Source organism: Salvelinus fontinalis, chromosome 28 (genome assembly GCF_029448725.1).
Source record: "Salvelinus fontinalis isolate EN_2023a chromosome 28, ASM2944872v1, whole genome shotgun sequence".
Lineage (NCBI taxonomy): Eukaryota > Metazoa > Chordata > Actinopteri > Salmoniformes > Salmonidae > Salvelinus > Salvelinus fontinalis.
The window spans coordinates 1,492,924-1,519,610 of NC_074692.1; the positions used below are offsets into that span (position 1 = coordinate 1,492,924).

The window sequence follows — 26,687 nt, forward strand, 5'->3', positions numbered from 1 at the left end:
ATAATTCTCATGTGCCAACGTATCGCCACGGATCTAGCGCCCATGGGCATGTACTATGCCTAGGCTAGTCCGTGCTATGGTGTAACTTCTCTCCGGTAGATCTGAAATAATTGGATGGTGAAACTTGCCAGCCAACCAGAAAAGCAAGGCGAAGCAATTCAGGTTTTCTTGAAAGTCAGGACAATCCTGACAAAATGGTCGTTAAGACACTAACAGCTTACAGATGGTAGGCAATTAAGGTCACAGGTATGAAAACTTAGGACACTAAAGAGGCCTTTCTACTGACTCTGAAAAACACCAAAAGAAAGAAGCCCAGGGTCCCTGCTCATCTGCATGAACATGCCTTAGGCATGCTGCAAGGAAACATGACGACTGCAGATGTGGCCAGGGCAATAAATTGCAATGTCCGTACTGTGAGATGCCTAAGACAGCGCTACAGGGAGACAAGACGGACAGCTGATCGTCCTCACAGTGGCAGACTACGTGTAACAACACCTGCACAGGATCGGTACATCCGAACATCACACCTGCGGGACATGGCAACAACAACTCCCCGAGTTACACCAGGAACGTACAATCCTTCCATCAGTGCTCAGACTGTCCACAATAGGCTGAGAGAGGCTGGACTGAGGGCTTGTAGGCCTGTTGTAAGGCAGGTCCTCACCAGACATCACCGGCAACAACGTTGCTTATGAGCACAAACCCACCGTCGCTGGACCAGACAGGACTGGCAAAAAGTGCTCTTCACTGACGAGTCGCAATTTTGTCTCACCAGGGGTGATGGTCAGTTTCACGTTTATAGTCGATGGAATGAGCGTTACACCGAGGCCTGTACTCTGGAGCGGGATCAATTTGGAGGTGGAGGGTCCGTCGTGGTCTGAGGCGGTGTGTCATCGGACTGAGCTTCTTGCCATTGCAGGCAATCTCAACGCTGTGCGTTACAGGGAAGACATCCTCCTCCCTCATGTGGTACCATTCATGCAGGCTCATCCTCACATGATCCTCCAGCATGACAATTCCACCAGCCATACTGCTCGTTCTGTGCGTGATTTCCTGCAAGACAGGAATATCAGTGTTCTGCCATGGCTAGCGAAGAGCCCGGACCTCAATCCCATTGAGCATGTCTGGGATCTGTTGGATTGGAAGGGTGAGGGCTAGGGCCATTCCCCCCAGAAATGTCTGGGAACTTGCAGGTGCCTTGGTGGAAGAGTGGGGTAACATCTCACAGCAATAACTGGGAAATCTGGTGCAGTCCATGAGGAGATGCGCTGCAGTACTTAATGCAGCTGGTGGCCACACCAGATTGATTTTGACCCCCCCTTTGTTCAGGGACACATTATTAAATTTCTGTTAGTCACATGTCTGTGGAACTTGTTCAGTTCATGTTTCAGTTGTTGAATCTTGTTATGTTCATACAAATATTTACACGTGTTAAGTTTGCTGAAAATAAACGTAGTTGACAGTGAGAGGACTTTTCTTTTTTTGCTGAGTTTATATATTGTGTTTATATTATTTGTTTACAAACATTGGAGTAAAAAAAGCTTATTTTGGGTTCTGATGGTGTCACGTTATATAAGAATCGGAGACAGGCGCAGGAATACGAAATAGCGGGATTTATTACTCCACCCAAAATACAACATGTCATGAAAATGGGCACGGGGAAGAAGCCAAAAACAAACACGTATATAAAATACACAGGGATGTAACCCAAACAAAAGGGCGAGGTTTATCCTCTAAAGATTACACGGGACGAGACCCGTAATAACACTACACGGGACGAGACCCGAAATAATAAGTGCACAGCCGAAACAACAAAGCACAGGTACTCACAAGACCAAAGGACATTGGAACAATAACCGACAAAGACAATGGGGAACAGAGGGCACGTATATAACATACTAATCAGGGGGAATGGGAACCAGGTGAGCGTAATGAGACAAGACATTTTGGGGTTGGTGGTACTGAATCCAGTTGAAGCCTAGAAAGCCGGTGACGTAGACCTCCGGAGCTGGTGCACAGAATGAGCAGCAGTTTCGGGGGTATCTGTGACAGATTGGGTATTACAGTTGAACTAAGCTCATGAGGCATCTATAGGTCATATTCTTCAAGAATCATTGGGTACATATAATAATTACATATCATTACTTTATAAGTCCAAAAATGGATGTAGCAACTGCTGATTGCCACTTTAATGTAAGAGGGAGATCCCAGAGCAGTGCTTCCTTTCTTTTGACCCTATCAGTGTGGACACAGGCCTCAACGAAACACTTGGCGAGCATTCTCTCTGCGTTGTGTTTTGGGAAACGCATGTTACATATTCAGCTGTTGTAGAAAAGATGCAGTGTTAAATCATTTGTAAGCCTAAGTTCCGTCGCTATCGGGAAATCGGTCCCTGGCTAGCTACAGAATGGCAACCTTGGGTCTCTGCTTTGGCTAGATAGCTTTACATTCCTCCTGCTAGCAGTCAATTATACTTTTTCCTGTCAGCAAACACGTCTAGGTCCTAAGAGTTATGACGTTAGCTAAATAGCCAGTTATTTAGCCTGCTAGCTAGTTATTTATGACTATGTCAGAAATACTAATATCTGGGTATATATTGCTTTGACCTAGCTAGTTAACGTTATCAACCAGAGAGACATTCAGGTCTTAGTTACAATTCCTAGCTAGTTGTCGCACTGTTTCCCAAACTCGGTCCTGGGGTCCCCCGTTTTGTTTTTTGCCCTAGCACTACACAGCTGATTCAAATATCCAACTCATAATCAAGCTTTGATTATTTGAATCCGCTGTGTAGTGCTAGGGTAAAAACCAAAACGTGCACCCAGGAGGGGCATCAGGACCGAGTTTGGGAATCCCTGGTCTAACACAGAACTCAAACCGGCTGCGCGCGGGCGCCATCGTGCGCTATCGTGCATAAATGTATTTTGCCCCCCCACACCAAACGCGATCACAACACGCAGGTTAAAATATCAAAACAAACTCTGAACCAATGACATTAATTTAGGGACAGGTCGAAAAGCATTAAACATGTCTGGCAATTTAGCTAGTTAGCTTGCACTTGCTAGCTAACGTTAATTTGTCCTATTTAGCTAGCTTGCTGTTGCTAGCTCATTTGTCCTGGGATATAAACATTGAGTTGTTATTTTACCTGAAATGCATAAGGACCTCTACTCCGACAATTAATCCGCACATAAAACGGCCAACCGAATCGTTTCTAGTCATCTCTCCTCCTTCCAGACTTTTTCCTCTTTGAACTTATATGGTGATCGCACCTAAACTTTTATAGTATTACCACGACAACCGGCAACAAAGTTGATCTTTCGATCACCCTAATGGGTATAACCAATGAGGAGATGGCACGTGGGTAGCTGCTTCTATAAACCAATGAGGAGATGACTTTCGGCGCGATCTGCGGCATAAATAGGAACGACTTCTATTTTAGCCCTTGGCATCGCAGATGCGCGCGAGCAGTGTGGGTGCAATAATTGAATAACATGGATTTCTACATTTATTTTGCGAAGCTCGCGCAAGCGACATGTCCGGTCTGGTCAGCATGTAACGCTAACTGTAAACAGCCAAGTTGACTTCCTATTTTAACAGGTCTTGATGAATAGAAAAACTAGCGTGCAACACACACACACACACACACACACACACACACACACACACACACACACACACACACACACACACACACACACACACACACACACACACACACACACACACACACACACACACACACACACACACACACAGCGGACTAATGCGGCCCAATGGAGTGTACTGTACTATGGGATGATGTAGACTTCAAACCCTTTGTTATTGTCAGTTACAGTCTAATGTAGTGAACAGTGTTACAAGCTAATGGAGCAGACTGTATAGTAGCGTATGGTCCAACAATGTGACCATTATTAGAGACAGCTGGACGGTAATTTACTGGACCGGCCTGCCTTGTTGTTCAATGGAGTCTGATGAAACCTCTCAAAGAGTGGGCACCAGAAAATAAAAGCAAAAAAGGCAATGAAAGAGGTAGAGGCACAGCAAGGCACAATAGAGTTGAGCATGTCTCCGTCTGTCTTTATGATCTCGTGCTACAGTACAACTATCATTCAGTTCTTACCATCTCATTATGATGAGTTATCAATTCTTAATTACTGATTGCTTTGTTAATTGTTTGTAGATACTGTTAGTGTATGGTTGATTTACAGTTGTTTCCTCTTTCTCTCTGTGTGTGGATGGATGCATTCACAGACAACAATCAGCTTGATGGGGATGAACCAGGAGCATAGTGCTTTAGCGGTGGGACAGAGGAGACGGCAACATAGAGGGCTTCGTTCTGAGCCCTATACTGTGAATCATGTTTGAGCTGTTTGAGGTAACTTTGGTTGTAACCTGTAACATGAAAGTGGCTCACCTTTTAGCCAGGGCAAAATACTTCAGAACTAACCTGCCCGGGGGCAGGCTAACTCAGGGCTAACCAATGAAATCAGATACCCTCCCTCTCACAAAGATTGTGCAATCATCACCTTCATTTGAGGAAGACTACTGCTTTCAATAATTTATTAACATGCTTTGCTGACTCTAAACCTAATATAGACGTGACTATCAATTATCGGGCCACCTGCCTTAGGGCCGATGTGGAGCTGATTGGCAAAGGCGCATCGGTCCAGTGTGGGCAGCCTACTTGGGTTCAATGTTTTAATATGCATCGTGCCAATGTGGGCATGTTTTCTGGGAAAAAAATGGGCTTATTTCAGGCGATGTGAGGGCTGCCATCACCAGAAATGGGCTGCCCACACTGGGCCAATGTCTTGGAGGCCAATGTGGAGCCGATGAGCAGAAGTCCATCGGCCAAATGTGGGCAGCCTAAGTGGGGCCAATATTTTAGCCTGCATTGGGCCCTCATCTTGCCAATGTGGACATGTCTGCTTGGTATGTGCTACAGCCACTGCAGTATAATATTTCAGGGGGAAAACAAGGATAATTTTGAACCTGAAGTGCTTCTTAGGGGATTTACATTGTCAGCAGTGTGTATACTGAGAGAAGATGTTAAAAGCTTTGTTACAGTGCGTCAGACAGGGTATACACTCAGAGAGAGAGAGAGAGTGAGAGAGAGAGGGGAGAGGGAGAGAGAACAGGAAGGAGAGGGGAGGGTGTATACAGAGAGAAACTGATTGGCCAGAGAAAGCGAGAGAGAAAGTGGGAGTGAAACAAGCTAGAGAGGAGCAAGGGAAAGCTTCAGAGAAAGATGCATCCTCCTCGTGCTATGTGATCATTTCTGCTGTTAGGATAGTAAGATGGGTCAGACGGCTGAAAGGAAAGAGATGCAGCCAGGGGTGTGGCTGCAGTCTCTCTCAGGAAAACTCAGTCTTGCCTTGAGCTGCAACATCTCTGACATAACAGTTGTGCCAGTATGCCAGTCATGAACAGGCCAGGGTAGGTGGAGGACATTTTTTCTCAGTATTATATATGCATGCACTGCTTGGTAGATTTCAAAGGGCAATATTTTTAATAGGACAATCTATGTAACATGGACTGGTTGAGGACAAAGAGTATCCTGGGTTGGTGTGTCCCACATGTCTGACCCATACTGATACTTAATATTATCATATGTCTATATGAGATTTATTAACCAGACCCAGGCTGGATCAGTGTCCAAAGGATTTCAGCATGGCTGCTCTGCTCTGAAGAGAGAATATTTATCTGTGTTTTGTCTTGTCAGGTTTTGGACAGGCTCAGGGTTGAGCAGACTCTTTTCATCTGGGGAACTATGGAACTATGACGAGAATTCTAAGGAACAGCGCTTGTCCAAGCAAGACCTACGTACAGCTAAGGAGACAAGCTCCTCTCATAGTCACACTCTCAAAGGCTTACCTCGGTCTCAAAGTGTCAGAGTTGAGCTCTGTGCAGGAAAATCGCCTCGGTGTGAGACAGTGGAGCGAGGTGTGCAAATCCCGGAAGATATTCTAACAGGTAGGTGGAATGGGAACAGGCTTTGCAGACACTGCAATAATCTTCTTACAAAGTGGTTAAAAAAGGTCAGAATAATTCATGATGCTTTCAATATCTCAACTTCCACGTTTGATTGGAGTGGATCTTTGAGATATGCTGTAGATTCATTCCCTGCTGCCGATACTAAAGAATATTATTATTATTGCAATACAGGCTGCCGAGGAGGAATGTGTGTCAGTAACACTACACTGTGAAGGCAGCATGTCAAATGTATTGCATTGGAGCTATTGATTCTTATTGTCCTGATTTTTAACAATATACTGCTACATAAGGATGACAATCTATATCCAGAAGATTTTCCAGCCGTGCATATATATTCATGCTCTCAGGCTGACTCAGCATATTTAGTCCAAGGCAAAACAGGGTGGGAGGCAGAGACCGTTTTCAATTCGCGCTACTGTTTTTGGATTGACTGATTCAATTGCATCTGATGAGAATATTATTCAATTGTGAACATGAACATTTATCTGTAAAATGAATCTCCCCGTCAGACTTTTTAAACTAAGCTGTGTCGTATAAGCTGTGTTGTATATGCTATGTATTATTGTTATTATTTTTTTTTTTACAGGATGTCTGACTGCTTGCCCTGAGGAAAAGAGATCGTCTGAAAAGAATGGCAATAAAGAAACACTTCCCCCTTTACTCAATGTGGCCTCGTCTCTTGAAAATGTTTCCATCTGTCCATCATTCTCAAACACTCCGAAAGCAAAAACAGTCACTGTAAGTTCCATGACGGGATCTTCTTTCCTATCCAATAGCAAGGAGCTCTTTGAAGATTGCCAGAAGAGGTATGAGGGACAGAGGAATGCACAGGATCAGGAATTACCAATGACGTCCTGTGCTAATCTCGATGCTGTGGACACAGACTTCGCTATAGAGGCGATGTGCGACCCAGTAATTCTCAATGTACAGAACGACCAAAGATCACAAGGTCTATTGCCGTTAAGCAATAATGGCGAGACCAATCACCAGTTAACCAGTACAGGGACTGAGGAGTGTTTGGTATCCCACCCAGGCAGCACCATAATAGAACCTAAAGAAGCTGAACAAACAACGAAGACCAACATATTTGTATCCAACAGAGGAAGTTTGTTCAGTGCAACCTTTGTCCACAACACAGGCAATAGTGACACAAAGATGAGTCGTGAAAGCCCCTCGTGTGATGACAGTGTCTCTGAAACAGGGGATGAATTAGATGCATTTTCTTCCAGCAGTGACTGTCTGACCTACATTGAGGACGAGGAGAAGGCTGTTATAGATGGAACGAGAGGTGGAGGAAACACACGCTTTCCACACTTCACCAGAAGGTCAAAAAATGGATCACAAACTCAGCCTTTATGTCTAAACCCAGCAAGGATATACCACTCTTCTTTGAGTAAGCCATTCGCTCAGTCGTGCATTCCACTGGTTTTACAGATGTCCAAACCAGTTACTAGAGGGTTGTCAAAAACAACTGTATCTGAGGAGGGTCTGTCAGAAATCCTTTCCCCGGTGGATGAGGTTCTGTCCTATGGAAGCTACGAGCTCCCTCCACCTGTAGCGCACTGTGCAGGATATGGGAGTGTTAGCTCCACTCTGCTACCTCCCCAACCTGCTTTTGAGGTGATCACAAGTGAAGAGGAATTCCCGCCTTCTTCTGAAGGAAATTATCTGTATCTCAAAGAAGATCCATCCATTAACAGTGAGCTTGTTCTTCCTCTCCCTGATGATAAGACACCACATGTAAACAACACAAAAAACTCTGGTGAAACTAACAAAGACCTTGCTGAAGGTCAGAATGTTTTTGACAGAACTGAGAACTCCAGCTTGGTTCCAGCGGACGAGGATGTCACAGACTTGCTCTTCTCCTTTGACATTGGCGACAGGGTTCTTGTCTGCCTTTCCAGACCTGGTGTGCTGAAATACAAAGGGCAGGCAGCATTTGCTGGTGGCCTTTGGGCAGGTGTGGTGCTGGACAGGCCAGAAGGAAACCACAACGGGACCTTTAGAGGGGTGAAATATTTCAGATGTGATAGGAACTGTGGTGTTCTGGTCCGAGCGGAGGACATCTCTCCTTTACGAGGGACACAAGACAGTGATCTGGATACTGAGCCTGAGGAGGATCCCTTCTCAGATGAAGAACCACCAAACTGCTTGAAACCACAAGAGGATGGATTGAAAGAAGATGAAGCCTCAGGTGGACCATTGGAAGGCAACATAGACAGGGAACAAAATAAACCAATCAATGATCCTTTAACTACTAAAATGACCTATAAAGAGGGACAATTACAAGAGAAATGGTGCCAAAACCCTCAACTTGATTGTTGTAACGAGACACCTGAGGCATCAAGTTCATCCATCCCTATGCCTGTATCATCATTATTTCAAGTGAGTTTTGTCTTAATCAGACCGTGTAATAGCACAATTGAGGCAAAGCATAGTCATCACAGACTTTTACCTTGGGGGTATTTGGTGTGTTTTTTAACTCCTTAAAAAATGCTCGCTCGTCAAACTATTTATTGGTCCTATTTTGCAGATTGGTTTTGATTCATGCCCCCAAACAGCAGGACACAACATGAGCTCTAGTTTTGACATAAACTCTTGGGTGGAAAGTTTGACCGAGGAGCTGATCCAAGACCTTATGATGGATGCTCTAGAGCTAAGGATGAGAAACAGAGAGAAAGGCTTGCTCAAAGAGGACAACATACAAATTGATGTGAGTAAAGTTTTAAATGTTTCGTTTTTTTACATCACCTTCCCAAAACAAACAGCATAGACCAGCATAAATGTTAAGCTTTTCCATACTTGTCTATTCTGTTATATGCTGGTCGGATTCTGGTCAAGCTGGTCTAACCAGCATAGTTTAGCTGGTTTTGCTGGCTGACCAGCATCGTCTAGCGGGTTGTGGTGGGAGACCAGCATGGTCTAGCAGGTTATGCTTGCAGACCAGCTTTTGTTGTGTTTTCACTGGTGAAAAGCCTTTATTGTGCTTCCACTGGTGGCCAGCCTCCACTAAACATAACCCGACTCACACCAGTACAGACGTACACAAACACTTACAATAAACAATCTCCGACAAGGACATGAGGGGAAACAGAGGGTTAAATACGCAACATGTAATTGATGGGATTGGAACCAGGTGTGAAGGAAGACAAGACAAAATCAATGGAAAATGAAAAATGGATCAGGGATGGCTAGAAGGTCGGTGACGTCGACCGCCGAAACAAGGAGAGGGACCGACTTCGTGACACATAAACTACAGCAAAACCAGAATAAAGTAATGTTTTATACTGGCTTGCAAAGGGATGTTTCATTCCCATTGGAAACCAGCCAGGGTATAGTCCCACAATCTGCATTCAGAATGACTGCCAAGGTTAGAAAGGCTACCAAACCATCTAAACTGGAACAACGATTTTACTAATGGGTGCAATAAATCCAACTAACAGATTGGATTACTTTAGAAAAATATATGTTATTTATCTTTGTGTGGCATAAGATATATTAACTGATCAATCAATGTACATGCAAAAACACAGATATTGAAATTCAAAATGTTTCAACTGCAATAGAGCATGCTGGGAAATATGATGAAATACAATAATGGGTGTGGTTTTGCAGACCAGCAAAATTATGATTATCAGGGGTCAACCTTACTTGGGATTTGGACTTGCAACATCTCGGTTACCAGTGACCTGGATTTCCTGCTACGCCATTGGATCTGTGGGTATGATAAAGATTGTTAAAAGGTTAGAAGCAATAGATATGTAATTTGTCCGTATGGGGGAACCCTTCATGAAGAACCCCCCCCACGAAGAACCCAACTGGCGGACCCCCATGTGCATCAGCAGTGTCTATTTTTTTATGTCAGTCACTGACCGTTACTCAATTAGCCATGTGTGCTGAATTTATTTTAGATTGGTAATTTATTCTATGCAGCTATCTAGGCTTGTTGTAATCATGGTCAAATTACCGATTTGGGGGCCCTCACTTATTTTGTGTTCACTCTCACTCAGACATCATATTAAGCAAAAGTCAGGGCCCTGACTGCATGTGTGGGTCTGTATGTGGGTAAACAGACCCATGAGTCACTACCACCCCTCATGATGAGTTCAGACTTTTTGTGGGCCCCCACCATCAAAGATGCCCAACCCTGCTGTAGGGGAACCATTTAGAGTTCCATTTAAACCAACTCATGAAGAACCCTTTGGCTCCATGTAGAGCCAATGACAGGTTCTACAGTTTAAGTTTTTTCGGAAAGTATTCAGACCTCTTGACTTTTTCCACATTTTGTTACGTTACAAAAAATCGTCATCAATCTACACAAAATACCCCATAATGACAATGCAAAAACAGTCAAGACATTTTTGCTAATTTATTAAAAATAAAACCCTGAAATGTTACATTTAAATAAGTATTCAGACCCTTTACTCAGTACTTTGTTGAAGCACCTTTGGCAACGATTAGAGCCTTACGTCTTCTTGGATTTGGCGTTACAAGCTTGGCACACCTGTATTTGGGGAGTTTCTCGCATTCTTCTCTGCAGATAATCTTAAGCTCTGCCAGGTCTCTACAGAGATGTTCGATCGATTCATGTCCGGACTCTGGCTGGGCCACTCAAGTACATTCGGAGACTTGTCCCGAAGCCACTCCTGCAATGTCTTGGCTGTGTGCTTAGGGTCGTTGTCCTGTTGGAAGGTGAACCTTTGCCCCAGTCTGAGGTCCTGAGCACTCTGGAGCAGGTTTTCATCAAGGATCTCTCTGTACTTTGCTCTGTTTATCTTTCCCTCTATCCTGACGAGTCTACCAGTCCCTGCCACTGAAAAACATTCCCACAGCATGATGCTGCCACCACCGTGCTTCACCATAGGGATGGTGCCAGGTTTCCTCCAGACATGACGCTTCACATTCAGGCCAAAGAGTTTACTCTCGGTTTCATCAGACCAGAGAATCTTGTTTTAGGTCTTTAGGTGCCTTTTGGCAAACTCCAAGTAGGCTGTCATGTGCCTTTTACTGAGAAGTGGATTCCGTCTGGCCACTCTACCATAAAGGCCTGATTGGTGGAGTGCTGCAGAGATGGTTCTCCTTCTGGAAGGTTCTCCCATCTCCACAGAGGAACTCTAGAGCTCTGTCAGAGTGATCAACGGGTTCTTGGTCACCTCCCTGACCAAGGCTCTGACTCCCCCGATTGCTCAGTTTGGCTGGGTAAGTTAAGTTACCGGCTACAGTAATTTACCAGTTACTGAGTTGCAGTAAAAATACACTATTTTACAGTTGAATGAAGGTGTTATTGTTGTAAAATGTCTTGCTGTTGTTTACCTTACCTTCACTGCACTTCGAAATGTAGACAATGCTCTGGCGGGGGCTCATATTTGAGGGCATGTCTAAAATCATTTATATTCGTACCAACAATATATGGAAGTGTTGTACCAGCTTAAGTGGTTTTATTGTTATGTTGAACAAGGTTAAGCACTTAATTTGTCCATGCCTAGTTCTACAATCTTTGCAAGAGGTTGCCATTTAAGCTGCCAGTTTGTTACTGGCAGTTGGTGATGTTACGTTTGATACTGGAGCTCAGAGGCATGCATCGAAGTTGCTAAGCAGCTAACTTTGAAGTACATGCTCAATGACTTCTGAAGCTTATTTTGATCACATATTTTTTCAAACTGTATGTTGCACAATGCGAGATCCCACTGATTTCGCCATGGTTCCAGTGCTTTCTTCAATTCCAAGCTGCTTTCAATCAATGACCTCTACTGGACACCGTACTTACAAATAAATATAGGTACAGTTGAAGTCGGAGGTTTACATACACCTTAGCCAAATACATTTAAACTAAGGTTTTCACCATTCCTGACATTTAATCCTAGTAAAAAATCCCTGTTTTAGGTCAGTTAGGATCAATAGTTTATTTTAAGAATGTGAAATTTCAGAATAATAGCAGAGATTTATTTCAGCTTTTATTTCTTTCATCACATTCCCAGTGGGTCAGAAGATAACATAGACTCAATTAGTATTTGGTAGCATTGCCTTTAAACTTTTTAACTTAGGTCAAACGTTTCAGATAGCCTTCCACAAGCTTCCCACAATAAGTTGGGTGAATTTTGGCCCATTCCTCCTGACAGAGCTGGTGTAACTGAGTCAGTTTTGTAGGCATGCATGCTCACACACGCTTTTTCAGTTCTGCCCACACATTATCTATAGGATTGAGGTCAGGGCTTTGTGATAGCCACTCCAATACCTTGACTTTGTTGTCCTTAAGCCATTTTGCCACAACTTTGGAAGTCTGCTTGGGGTCATTGCACATTTGGAAGACCCATTTGCGACCAAGCTTTAACTTCCTGACTGATGTCTTGAGATGTTGCTTCAATATATCCACATCATTTTCCTCCCGCAGGATGCCATCTATTTTGAGAAGTGCACCAGTCCCTCCTGCAGCAAAGCACCCCCACAACATGATGCTGCCACCCAAGTGCTTCACGGTTGGGATGGTGTTCTTCGGCTTGCAAGCCTCCCCCTTTTTCTTTCTAACACAACGATGGTCATTATGGCCAAACAGTTCTATTTTTTTTCATCAGAACAGAGGACATTTGTCCAAAAAGTACGATCTTTGTGCCCATGTGCAGTTGCAAACCGTAGTCTGGCTTTTTTTATGGTGGTTTTGGAGCAGTGGCTTCTTCCTTGCTGAGCAGCCTTTCAGGTTATGTCGATATAGGACTCATTTTACTGTGGTTATAGATACTTTTGTGCCTGTTTCCTCCAGCATCTTCACCAGGTCCTTTGCTGTTGTTCTGGGATTGATTTGCACTTTTCACACATAAGTACGTTCATCTCTAGGAGACAGAACACCTCTCCTTCCTAAGCGGTATGACAACTGCGTGGTCCCATGGTGTTTATACTTGCGTACTATTTTTTGTACAGATGAACGTGGTACCTTCAGCCATTTCGAAATTGCTTCCAAGGATGAACCAGACTTGTGGAGGTCTACAATTTGTTTTCTGAGGTTTTGGCTGATTTCTTTAGATTTTCCCATGATATCAAAAAAAAAAAAAAATACTTGTGTCATGCACATAGTAGATGTCCTAACCGACTTGCCGAAACTATAGTTTGTTACCAAGAAATTTGTGGAGTGGTTAATACATATAGTTGAAATCGGAAGTTTACATACACTTAGGTTGGAGTCATTAAAACTCGTTTTTCAAACATCCTAAATAATGCCATAGATTCAGATCTTAAAAAATAGTGAACTTGAGGGCAAAAAGGGATGCATGATGTTAGACGAAAACCTGGTATTCCTATGGATTGTAGACTACTAAAGCCAATGACTTACCACTGCACCACAGAGTTTTGATGAAAACAGTGGAGAAAAATAAATGTTTCTGATAATCACAGGCTTTTATTTATTCCTGAGAGGCAGATGTCACTAATGTGCGTTGTGAACAGATAATGAAGCACGTAGTAATGAACCGTTTTTCTGCACAATTTGGTAAAAGTGCCAAAGCCTTCAGAAAGCCTCACTGTCCCATCACCACTTTGAGTTAGTTGCCAGTGAGTTACTAGCAGTTTCTGGCTATTAAGTTACTGTGAATTTTACAATAACTTACTGACAGCTGGTTGGTAACGCAAAATTCACTGCAACTTCCAGGGAACTAACTTTCATTAAATTATTGTGAAATGCAGTAGCCTCTTAACAGTGCATCACTTTAATATCACGTGCTCTTACAAAAATTGCAGAACTGACAGTGTTAAAAGATGTGCTCAACCTTTGACAAAAAAGCTACTGATGTTACATTTGATACCAGAGATCACAAGGCATGTGTCAAAATTGCCAAGCAGTGTATTTCAATTGCCAAGCAGTGTATTTTACAGCCGATGCCTGTATCATAAATTATTATTATTTTGACCGGCAGTTGTCACTCATGTACACCGTGTTGATCAAAGCCTCACGTATTAACCCTTATTTCAAAACAATTAGCTGCTTTGACTCAATGGTTCAGAAAGATTTGTTTAAACATCTGTTCCACCTACGGTTGGCACAAATGGACAAATATTAGACCACACCCCAAAACATGCTAGTGATCCCCACAGGTACATTGCCCTCACCTACATTTCAAAGCGCAGAGATTATTGTGCTTTATATTCACGATATTGTGTCGAAAAATGTACCGTTGTAGATTATCCGCACATGTACCCTAAAAAAGTTCCTATGTGTGCCTTTGACCTTTTTGTACCCCAGGGAACAACACTGTACTGTACCTGCACTGTACATTCTTGGTAATAAAGATGTACCTGGTGGCACTTCTGAAACGTTAACGCACTTCGACCCCAAAGCTTGCAAATTCAAAGCCTTTATGCACGCTTTACTTCAAGTGTCCTTGAGCACTGCTATTTGAAAGTTGGTGTTGTCAGATAATCTGAAAATGATTGACTTGACTCTGAGCAATGTTTATCAAAGTGCAGAAATGTATTCTTCATTAAATCTGTGGCCAATCTCTGTCATGCGGACAGACCTGATGACGTTTCAGGAAATTCTGGTCAGTAGCAACCAAGAGGTTGTGAGATTAAATCCCAAGTGAGGAATAGTCTCAAGTAACCTACTTTCAGCAGTATATTGTCCTTCTACAGCAATAACACCTATATTCAGCTGTACAAATTCAGTAATGTGTTAGTGTTTAATTTACTTTCAATGCAACCAGTAATCTTTTAGTGTACTGTAAGAGGTACAGGAACTTTTTAACAGTGTAGCATTTCATGGCATAAGAAGGAAAACATGGTGGAGAGGGAAAGAACAGGATGATTCTTAACAGACAGATGGTTCTCAGCAGTAAAGAACCCTTCCTGAAATGCAAAAACACATATCACCCTCACCCCTGACAAATAACATTTTTGTCGTTGTTGTGTATTCTGGTCCAGTGGTCCAGGTCAGTGGTCACCAACCGGTTGATCGCCAAACATTTCAGTGTCACGTCCTGACCATAGTGCTTATGTGTTTTGCTTGTTTTAGTGTTGGTCAGGACGTGAGCTGGGTGGGCATTCTATGTTGTGTGTCTAGTTTGTCTGTTTCTGTGTTCAGCCTAATATGGTTCTCAATCAGAGGCAGCTGTCAATCGTTGTCCCTGATTGAGAATCATATATAGGTGGCTTGTTTTGTGTTGGGATTTTGTGGGTGGTTGTTTCCTGTGTCAGTGTTTGTGCCACAGGGGACTGTGAAGGTTAGTTTGTTTGTTATTTTGTATAGTGTCTTGTTTTCATGTATATTAAATCATGGAAACTTACCACGCTGCACATTTGTCCTCCGATCCTTCTCGCCTCTCCTCGTCCGAGGAGGAGGAAGAGCTAGACTGCCGTTACAGAACCACCCACCTAACTCGGACCAAGCAGCGTGGCAACGGGCAGCAGCGACAGCAGCAGCGACCAACTACACAGGACTCCTGGACATGGGAGGACATTTTGGAGGGGAAAGGACCCTGGGCAGAGCCAGAGGAGTATCGCCGCCCCAAAGCAGAGCTGGAGGCAGCAAAAGCGGAGAGGCGGCGTTTCAAGGAGCTAGCTCGGCAGCAGGAGCCGGATCTGGGTTACACCACTTGGGAGGAAATAGACAGGTGGTCGGTTGACCCAGGGATAGTGCCGGAGCCCGCCTGGGATTCGATGGAGCAATTTGCGGAGGGATACCGGCGAATGAGGTTGGTAAGAAGCCCGAGAAGAAATCCCAAATATTTCTAGGGGGGGGGCTAAAGGGTAGTGTGGCGAAGGCAGGTAGGAAACCTGTGCCCACTTCCCATGCTTACCGTGGAGAGCGGGAGTACGGGCAGACACCGTGTTATGCGGAAGAGCGCACGGTGTCTCCTGTACGTGTGCTTAGCCCGGTGCAGGTTATTCCACCTCCCCGCACTGGCCGGGCTAGATTGAGCATTGAGCCAGGTGCCATGAAGCCGGCTCAACGCGTCTGGCCTCCAGTGCGTCTCCTCGGGCCGGTGTACATGGCACCAGCCTTACGCATGGTGTCCCCGGTTCGCCAACACAGCCCAGTGCGGGTTATTCCACCTCCCCGCACTGGTCGGGCTACGGGGAACATTCAACCAGGTAAGGTTGGACAGGCTCGGTGCTCAAGGGAGCCAGTACGCCTGCACGGTCCGGTATATCCGGCGCCACCTTCCCGCCCCAGCCCAGTACTACCAGTGCCTACACCAGGCGTCCAGTGCGTCTCCAGAGCCCTGTTCCTCCTCCACGCACTCTCCCTGTGGTGCGCGTCTCCAGCCCAGTACCTCCAGTTCCGGCACCACGCACTAAGCCTCCTGTGCGTCTCCAGAGCTCTGTACGTACTGTTCCTGCTCCCCGCACTAGCCTTGAGGTGCGTGTCTCCAGTCCGGTACCACCAGTTCCCGGCACCACGCACCAGGCCTACTGTGCGCCTCAGCAGGTCAGAGTCGGTCGTCTGCCCAGCGCAGTCTGAGCTGCTTGCCTGCCCAGCGCCGTCTGAGCTGCCTGCCTGCCCAGCGCCGTCTGAGCCATCCGTCTGCCCAGCGCCGTCTGAGCCATCCGTCTGCCCAGCGCCGTCTGAGCCATCCGTCTGCCCAGCGCCGTCTGAGCCGCCCGTCTGCCCAGCGCCGTCTGAGCCGCCCGTCTGCCCAGCGCCATCTGAGCCGCCCGTCTGCCCAGCGCCATCTGAGCCGCCCGTCTGTCCCGAGCCATCTGAGCCGCCCGTCTGTCCCGAGCCGTTAGAGCCGTCCGTCAGTCAGGAGCCGCTAGAGCCGTCCGTCAGTCAGGAGCCGCTGGAGCCGTCCGTCAGTCAGGAGCTGCCGGAGCCGCCAGCCAGTCAGGAGCTGCCGGAGCCGCCAGCCAGTCAGGAGCTGCCAGAGCCGCCAGCCAGTCAGGAGCTGCCAGAGCCGCCAGCCAGTCAGGAGCTGCCAGAGCCGCCAGCCAGTCAGGAGCTGCCAGAACCGCCAGCCAGTCAGGAGGTGCCAGAGCCGCCCTCCAGTCATGAGCCGCCCTCCAGTCATGAGCCGCCCTCCAGTCATGAGCCGCCCTCCAGTCATGAGCCGCCCTCCAGTCATGAGCCGCCCTCCAGTCATGAGCCGCCCTCCAGTCATGAGCCGCCCTCCAGTCATGAGCCGCCCTCCAGTCATGAGCCGCCCTCCAGTCATGAGCTGCCCCTCAGTCCGGAGCTGCCCTTCAGTCCGGAGCTACCTCTCTGTCCTGAGCTACCTCTCTGTCCTGAGCTACCTCTCTGTCCTGAGCTGTCTCCTCAATGTAGTGGGGACCTTGGTGAGGATTCCTAGGCCAAGGTCGGGGGCGAGGGTCGCCACTCAAAGGACGCTAAGGAGGGGGACAAAGACAATGATGGAGTGGTGGCCTCGTCCTGCGCCGGAGCCGCCACCGCGGACAGATGCCCACCCAGACCCTCCCCTTGAGTTTTAGGGGTGCGTTCGGAGTCTGCACCTCAGGAGGGGGGTACTGTCACGTCCTGACCATAGTGCTTATGTGTTTTGCTTGTTTTAGTGTTGGTCAGGACGTGAGCTGGGTGGGCATTCTATGTTGTGTGTCTAGTTCTGTGTCTGTTTCTGTGTTCAGCCTAATATGGTTCTCAATCAGAGGCAGCTGTCAATCATTGTCCCTGATTGAGAATCATATATAGTTGGCTTGTTTTGTGTTGGGATTTTGTGGGTGGTTGTTTCCTGTGTCAGTGTTTGTGCCACAGGGCACTGTGACGGTTAGTTAGTTTGTTATTTTGTATAGTGTCTTGTTTTCGTGTATATTAATTCATGGAAACTTACCACGCTGCACATTGGTCCTCCGATCCTTCTCGCCTCTCCTCGTCCGAGGAGGAGGAAGAGCTAGACTGCCGTTACATTCAGTAAATAGGTGCACCTGATTCAGCTGCCCTGCGCGCCAGGTAGGCAAAGTGTTTCCATTTTGAACCATTTTATGTGTCTGAAGGTACAAACTATACCCTCCCAGGGGGCCAGAAAGCAAATCACATGCACTATAAGCCTACCACTGGTCAATCAAATGGCTCAGATTAACGTGTCTGCTGTAATTTTTATTTATTTTTATTTATTTCACCTTTATTTAACCAGGTAGGCAAATTGAGAACACGTTCTCATTTACAATTGCGACCTGGCCAAGATAAAGCAAAGCAGTTCGACACATACAACAACAGAGTTACACATGGAGTAAAACAAGCATACAGTCAATAATACAGTGAAAAATAAGTCTATATACAATCTGAGCAAGTGAGGTGAGATAAGGGAGGTGAAGGCAAACAAAATATATATATAAATAAATAAAAATATAAAAAAGGCCATGGTGGCGAAGTAAATACAATATAGCAAGTAAAAAAACACTAATGGTTGGTTTGCAGTGGAAGAAAGTGCAAAGTAGAGATAGAAATAATGGGGTGCAAAGGAGCAAAATAAATAAATAAATACAGTAGGTAAAGAGGTAGTAGTTTGGGCTAAATTATAGATGGGCTATGTACAGGTGCAATAATCTCTAACAGCAATGGACAAGGCATATTTACATTAAGGAGAGGCATGCTTAATCGAGTGATCATAAGGGTCCAGTGAGTAGAGGTTGGTTGGGGTCACGGCGATCCAGACAGCTGGCCGGGTAGCTGGCTATCGGTAGCAAGATAGCATAGGATGGAGGTCTATTTTTAGTCACCTCGTGCGTTTCTGTCGGTAGATTAGTGGGGTTCCATGTGGTAGAGGGGATCAATCTGTCACGGTTCATGAATCCACTGCCTCACTCTCTCTTTCTCGCTCTCGCTCTCGCTCTCTCTCTCGCTCTCTCTCCTGTGTTTGTGTGGGCGTGGTTCCCAATCTTGGCCTGATTGTCTGCGCCAGCTGGAATTAATTATCTTCCCCTTTATATGTTCTGTAACCTGTGTTTCTTGTTGTCAGATCGTTGTTTCTTTCCTGAGGTTGTGTCGTGTGTCAGTGCTCATTCTCTCTCAGCCCTTGTGGGGATTATCTGCTGTGCTCCTTCCTACCCAGCCGGACTCACTCCCTTGGATTTCTCAGCACGCCATCATCAGAGGATGTGCCCTAGGCCCTGGGTTGGATTCTGTCTGAGTATATTCTGTCTGTCCTGTGGATACTGTAAACTATTTTCATTAAACCATCGTTGCTTGCATCTTGCATCCGCCTCTGTATTGTGACAGAACGATCTGACCATATCATGGATGCAGCGAGTTCAACGAGTCTGACCGAATTAATTTCCCGCAGTATCACGAGAATGGACCAACAAGAGGAGAACATCTCCAGCACAGGTCGGGCAGTACAAGCCATTGCGACGCAGGTATCCCAGCTGACCCAACAATTACAACATCTGAAGGGTCTCGCTGCGACACCTACACCAGCAGTTCCACACGCCCCGCCAGAGCTGGATTCTCAGCTAGAGCCACGACTACCGACACCAGAGGGTTATTCAGGTGATCCGGACTATTGTAGAGCTTTTCTTACGAGATGTTCAATGCATTTTTCGTTGCAGCCACGGACCTTCAACCGTGAACAGTCTAAGGTAGCATTCGTACTCACACTGCTATCAGGCAAAGCAGCTCTTTGGGGAACGGCGGTGTGGGCGAACCAGGACCCATGCTGCACCTCTTTCCAGACACTATCCGAGGAGATGAGAAGGGTCTTCGATCGGGCCGTGGCGGGTAGGGAGGCGGCCAGACTACTCGCTGACCTTCGCCAAGGAGACCGTTCAGTATCGGAATACTCCATCCAATTCCGCACTCTGGCCGCAGAGTGTCAGTGGAACGAGGAGGCGCAGTGGGACATGTTCCTGCATGGGCTGGGGGACCGGATCCAGAAGGAGATCTATGTTCTGGACCTTCCCAGGAGTTTAAATGGACTAGTGGAACTAGCCTTGAGGGTCGATGCTCGTCTGAGTCGTATTGGCCGCCGAGCATGCCCTAACAGACCGTATAACGACACGGAGGGCTGGCATACCAGCGGCGGGAACACGGTCAGTTCAGCCTCCGCTCACGAACCCATGCAGCTGGGGAGAGCTCGCCTCTCCCGGGAGGAGAGGGAGAGGCGGAGATCACAAGGACTCTGTCTCTACTGTGGTAGAGCGGGCCACTTTATCCACTCCTGCCCGGTAAAAGATCAGGCCCGGTAGTAAGTATGAGGCTACTATCGGGTGGTGTCACCACAGAGAAGACCTCATCATCTACTCTCCTCCCGGTAAGACTAAGATGGGCCACCCACACGCACGACACCCAAGCTTTACTGGACTCAGGAGCAGAGGGTAATTTCATGGACTTCAAGCTCGCTCACAAGCTCCAGATTCCTATCACCTCACTTACGCAAAAGATATCCGTCAACGCTCTCAATGGTCAAGAACTCCCCAACATATCTCACACCACTGAACCTATCACACTCATCACTTCTGGCAATCACACTGAGACACTATCATTTCTACTCATGGACTCACCCCTTGCACCATTAGTTCTCGGCCACCCTTGGCTCACCCAACACAACCCCAGAGTTGACTGGGGTCATAACTCTATATCCATGTGGAGTAACAAGTGTCTTGAGTCCTGTTTAGTGTCTGCTTGTTCATCTGTGTCTGATTCTGTGTTTCTAGAGGAGGCAGTGGATTTGTCTAACGTGCCCGTTGAATACCTCGACCTGAAGGAGGTGTTCAGTAAGTCCCGTGCTGCTTCTCTTCCTCCGCATCGTCCCTATGACTGTGCAATAGAATTATTGCCAGGTGAGTCTCCGCCTAAAGGCAAGTTATATTCACTCTCTGTTCCTGAGAGAGAGGCTATGGAGAGATACATCTCTGATTCTCTGGCATCTGGATTCATTCGTCCTTCCTCTTCTCCAGCGGGGGCGGGGTTCTTCTTTGTGGGGAAGAAGGACGGATCTCTGCGTCCTTGCATTGATTACCGTGGGTTGAATAACATCACAGTGAAGAATACCTATCCCTTACCGTTGATGTCCTCAGCCTTTGAAAGGTTACAGGGAGCATCCGTGTTCACTAAGTTGGATTTACGTAATGCATATCATTTGGTTCGCATAAGGAGGGGGGACGAATGGAAGACCGCGTTTAACACCCCCAGAGGGCACTTTGAATATTTGGTCATGCCTTTTGGGCTATCCAACTCCCCAGCGGTTTTCCAGGCACTCGTCAATGACGTGCTGAGAGATATGATTGATCAGTTCATATATGTTTACCTGGATGACATACTGATTTTTTCTTCTTCTCTCCAGGAACACGTTCAGCACGTCAGACGAGTGCTCCAGAGGTTGTTGGAGAATGGACTTTTTGTCAAGGCGGAGAAATGCATTTTTCATGCACAATCCGTTCCATTCCTAGGTTACATCGTCTCGACTGAAGGTATTCGCATGGATCCTGACAAGATTAAGGCTGTGGTGGAGTGGCCAAGCCCAGATTCCCGTAAGGCCCTACAGAGGTTTCTGGGATTCGCCAATTTCTACCGGCGTTTTGTTCGCAACTTTAGCCAGATAGTCGCTTCCCTTACCGCCTTAACCTCCCCCAGAGTGACGTTCAGGTGGACCGATACAGCCGAGGCTGCATTCGTCAAACTCAAGAGCCGCTTTGTTTCGGCCCCCATCCTCATAGCTCCCGATCCCTCGCGTCAGTTCGTGGTGGAGGTGGACGCTTCAGAGTTGGGGGTAGGTGTGGTACTTTCCCAACGTGCCGCATCTGACAACAAGATGCACCCTTGCGCGTTCCTTTCCCATCGGTTATCACCTGCGGAACGCAACTACGACATTGGCAACAGAGAGTTGTTGGCAGTAAAGTTAGCATTGGAGGAGTGGCGCCATTGGTTAGAGGGTTCGGGGGTACCTTTTATAGTTTGGACCGATCACAAGAATTTGGAATATATCAGAACAGCCAAGAGACTCAACTCCAGGCAGGCGCGGTGGGCACTCTTTTTCGGACGTTTTGACTTCTCTCTCTCGTATCGCCCGGGTTCCAAGAATGTCAAACCCGATTCCCTTTCTCGTATTTTTGACCATTCCGAACGCCCATCCACTCCCGAGTGCATCCTACCCAGGACCCTAGTGGTCTCCACACTTATATGGGAGGTTGAATCGAGGGTCAGAACGGCCTTAGAAGGGGTAACGCCTCCGCCCGGTTGTCCGCCTAATCGGTTGTTTGTGCCGGAGGGGTGTCGGTCCGATGTTATTCGGTGGGGGCATTGCTCCAACGTAGCGTGTCATCCAGGAGTCAGCCGTACTAGCTTTTTAGTGAAGCAACGCTTTTGGTGGCCGCTGATGGCTCGTGACATTCACAGTTTTGTCTTGGCTTGCTCGGTTTGTGCCACTGGGAAGAGTTCTAATCGACCCCCAGATGGGTTACTCCAACCGCTGTCGGTCCCTTCGAGACCCTGGTCCCACATCGCGCTAGATTTTGTTACCGGTCTCCTGCCCTCCCAGGGCAAGACGGTTGTTTTGACTGTGGTGGACCGGTTCTCGAAGGCGGCTCATTTTATTCCCTTGCCTAAATTACCATCTGCCAAGGAAACAGCGGTAACGGTCGTGGATCATGTCTTTCGCTTACATGGCCTGCCGATGGACGTAGTTTCTGACCGTGGGCCCCAATTTGTGTCCAAGTTTTGGCAGGAGTTTTGTAGGTTACTGGGAGCAAGTGTCAGTCTTTCTTCAGGGTTTCATCCCCAGAGCAACGGTCAAACGGAGAGGGCCAACCAAGATTTGGAGAGAGTGTTGCGATGTTTGGTTTCTAAGAACCCCTCTTCCTGGAGTCAACAACTCTCTATGGTTGAGTACGCTCACAATTCGTTGCCAGTGGCAGCCACGGGTCTCTCTCCGTTTGAGTGTAGTTTAGGTTACCAGCCACCTATCTTTCCCAGTACAGAGTCCGAGGTCACTGTTCCCTCCGCTCACGCTTTCATCCAGAGGTGCCGTCACGTATGGAGCAGAGCCCGTGAGACTCTCCTCCGGGTGGGGGCGCGCACCAAGGCTAAGGCCGATCGCCACCGGTCGAAGCCTCCGGTATACGTTGTTGGACAAAGAGTGTGGCTTTCCACGAAGAACATTCCACTCCGATCCGTTTCTAACAAGCTTGCCCCCAAATTTATCGGGCCGTTCAGGGTCACCAGGATCATTAGTCCGGTGGCGGTCCGGCTCAAGCTTCCTCCGGCGTATAGGAGAATTCATCCTACCTTCCATGTGTCCAAGATAAAACCGGTGTTTCAGGCACGCATTAACCCGCCGGTCCCGGTTCCCCCGCCGCCACGACTTGTTGATGGGGAGACCACCTTTTCTGTCAATCGGATTTTGAACTCGAAGGAGGGGACGCGGATTCCAGTACCTGGTAGACTGGGAGGGTTACGGTCCGGAGGAGAGAAGTTGGGTACCCGCTAGGGACATTCTGGATCACTCCCTTATCGATGATTTCAATCGACAGGTAAATTTGTCTGGGAACGCCAAGAGGCGTTCCTAGGGGGGGGGGGGTATTGTCACGGTTCATGAATCCACTGCCTCACTCTCTCTTTTCTCTCTCTCTCTTTCTCTCTCTCTCTCTCGCTCTCTCTCTCTCTCTCTCTCTCCTGTGTTTGTGTGGGCGTGGTTCCCAATCTTGCCCTGATTGTCTGCGCCAGCTGGAATTAATTATCTTCCCCTTTATATGTTCTGTAACCTGTGTTTCTTGTTGTCAGATCGTTGTTTCTTCCCTGAGGTTGTGTCGTGTGTCAGTGCTCATTCTCTCTCAGCCCTTGTGGGGATTATCTGCTGTGCTCCTTCCTACCCAGCCGGACTCACTCCCTTGGATTTCTCAGCACGCTATCATCAGAGGATGTGCCCTAGGCCCTGGGTTGGATTCTGTCTGAGTATATTCTGTCTGTCCTGTGGATACTGTAAACTATTTTCATTAAACCATCGTTGCTTGCATCTTGCATCCGCCTCTGTATTGTGACACAATCCAATTGGCAAAATAGATAAAGTGACCCAAGAAAAATTGTCCGATATACTTATTCAGATAGCAGCCGATAAGACAGCTAACGATTAGCGGGCCCCAGATGAGCGTTCAGGTAACGTCGCGACGGAGGTGCCAGTTGGATAACTCCCTCGGGCAGATAACGTCGGTAGTCAGTCGTGAAGGCCCGGTGGGGCTCCGCATTTGTAGTAAAAAAACGGGTCCGGATAGGTGATTGTAGCCCAGGAATGGCTGATGGAACTCTTCAGCTGGCTAGCTCCGGAATAATTTAAGTTTGCTCTGGGATTGACGTAAGCCAATAGTCACACGGTTTGCAGCTAGCTAGCTGCGAAATCAAGGTGTAAATGTCCAGAGCTTGCGGTTGAAATCCGGGGATATTGAGAAAAAAAGGTCCGGTATGTTCTGGTCGGAGTCGCGTTGTACAAAAGTGCCGATAGATTATCGAGCTAAAGGAATAGCTGATGACCACAAAACGTGGGTAGCTGAAATACTAACGTTAGCCAGTAAACCGGCTAACTTCTGGGTAGTTTCAGGTTAGCTTCTGGCTAGTTTCTGGTTAGCTTCTGGCTAGCTTCTGGTTAGCTTCTGGCTAGCTTCTGGTTAGCTTCTGGCTAGCTTCTGGTTAGCTTCTGGCTAGCTTCTGGCTAGCTTCTGGTTAGCTTCTGGCTAGCTTCTGGTTAGCTTCTGGTTAGCTTCTGGCTAGCTTCAATTGTGAATTTTCAGATTTGAGGTACTTTTTTTTTCTGTAATTGGTGAAGCGGGTTGCAGGAAAGCTTTTTGTAGTTGAGTTCTTGGATAATAAAATATATAAAAGATATGCGAAGAAAGGTGTAAATATATATATATATATACAGGACACGACAATACGAGGGCAAAATGACGTCTGAACTGCTATGCCATCTTGGAAGAGATAATTAGTAATGTAGCAGGCATAAAAGAAAGCTAAAGCAAAGTTGATACTGTGAGATTTAAAAACTTTTAAAACCATGACTAGAGAGACTATCAACAAATACGGCAAAAAGCTGCTGTTTTTATGAGTGAGTTTAGGTTTAAGTTTTTACTCAGCAGTGTCAACACTTTTATAAGCCATAAAATGTGTGCTCTTCTTACTCCCACTACAACGAGCACTGCAGCTGTAATGAATGAGTAGGAAAGTGTATCGATAGGCTTGCATTGTTATTATTAGCGACTTGGGTATTTTTTAATATCGAGGAATATTTAATTTTCTCTCTTCATAGCAGTAACAACATGGATTTGTGCACGAGGCAGAAATAATGCGGTGCGACTCGGGTTTTGCCATCAGCTGGAAGACGGTGTCCTTTTTTGGTCAGTGTCAGAGGAGGAAAGGGAGAGCAGAGGGAAATTGAGAGGTGGACCCTCAGTCTGCTGCTCTCTCCCTTCACTGAGAATGACCATCAGATTCAGGCACTATCATTCCAGTAAAATCAAAAGGAAATGATTTAAATGTATGCTCACTCAGCTGTGCCTCACAAGTAATACAACAACTGATCTATTACTGTGTGATCATATAGCTTACCATAATTTGTTTTTTATATTAAAAAAATGGGGTGGACAACATTGCATTGGCAGGGCAATTCAAGCAAAGCCAATATGAAGTGATAATGTATTAGTGTCACGCCCTGACCTTAGTTATCTATGTTTTCTTTATTATTTTGGTCAGGTCAGGGTGTGACGAGGGTGGGTATGCGTGTTTTGTCTTGTCTAGGGTTTTTGTAGATATAGTTTTTATTTTGTAAGTCTAGGTATTGTAGGTCTATGGTGACCTGAATTGGTTCCCAATCAGAGGCAGCTGTTTATCATTGTCTCTGATTGGGGATCCTATTTAGGTTGCCATTTTCCCTTTTGGTTTCGTGGGTTCTTGTCTATGTGTAGTTGCCTGTCAGCACTTGTTTTTGTATAGCGTCGCGTTAGTTTGTTCTGTGTTCTTTCTTCATTAAAAGAAGAATGTATACATATCACGCTGTGCCTTGGTCTCCTCCTTACAACGAACGTGACAATTAGGTCTATAGATTACTGCACAAACTTAATTGCTACAGTACAGTACTGTTTAATAGGTTAATGTTGCACAGGCTTATATATAGGCTTATATATCATGTAAAAAAAAAATCTTAGCGGGAGATCTCAGCTTGCATTTTTACTCAGACCGTGATCTGGTGACCACTGGTCTAGCTGGTCTGCAAAACCACGCCCATTGTAATAGGTCTGGGTGTAGCTGGTGCAGAGGAGTCAGGCGCAGGACAGCAGAGATGAGTAATACACGTAATTTTACTCAAGACTTACAAATACAAGTCGATAATACCTAGCCCACAATACGGACCGTAAAGACAACAAACAAACACGCACAAAAACCATGGGGAAAAAGAGGGTTAAATAATGAACATGTAATTGGGGAATTGAAACCAGGTGTGTAAAACAAAGACAAAACAAATGGAAAATGAAAAGTGGATCGGCGATGGCTAGAAGGCCGGTGATGTCGACCGCCCGAACAAGAAGAGGGACCGACTTCGGCGGAAGTCGTGACACCCATCATTTTCATACTTCCCAGCATGCTCTATTGCAGATTGTTTCAAAATCTGTGTTTTTGCATGTACATCGATTGATTAATTAATCAATAAATGTATCTTATGCTACAGATAAATAACATATTTTTCTAAACTAATCCAATTTGATAGGTGGGTTTATTGCATCCGTTACTAAAATGGTTGTTCCAGTTTAAATGCTTTAGGTAGTCTTGTTTAAAA

At 46.3% G+C, this 26,687-nt stretch overlaps 1 protein-coding gene across 5 annotated transcripts in view; it reads left to right on the forward strand.

The window, feature by feature from the left end:
- The first annotated feature begins 5,192 nt into the window (after positions 1 to 5,192).
- LOC129825935 (uncharacterized) overlaps positions 5,193 to 26,687 on the forward strand; it is a 35,265-nt gene continuing 13,770 nt past the window's right edge. For all 5 annotated transcript variants that reach the window (XR_008754962.1, XM_055886069.1, XM_055886071.1 and 2 more), the window contains exons 1-4: positions 5,193 to 5,436; positions 5,723 to 5,973; positions 6,581 to 8,379; positions 8,528 to 8,707. Coding sequence is in view for 4 of the 5 variants with exons in the window: in XM_055886069.1 (XP_055742044.1) it covers positions 5,414 to 5,436; positions 5,723 to 5,973; positions 6,581 to 8,379; positions 8,528 to 8,707 (2,253 nt within the window). In the remaining variant the exon portion in view is untranslated. The remainder of the gene's footprint in view (positions 5,437 to 5,722; positions 5,974 to 6,580; positions 8,380 to 8,527; positions 8,708 to 26,687) is intronic.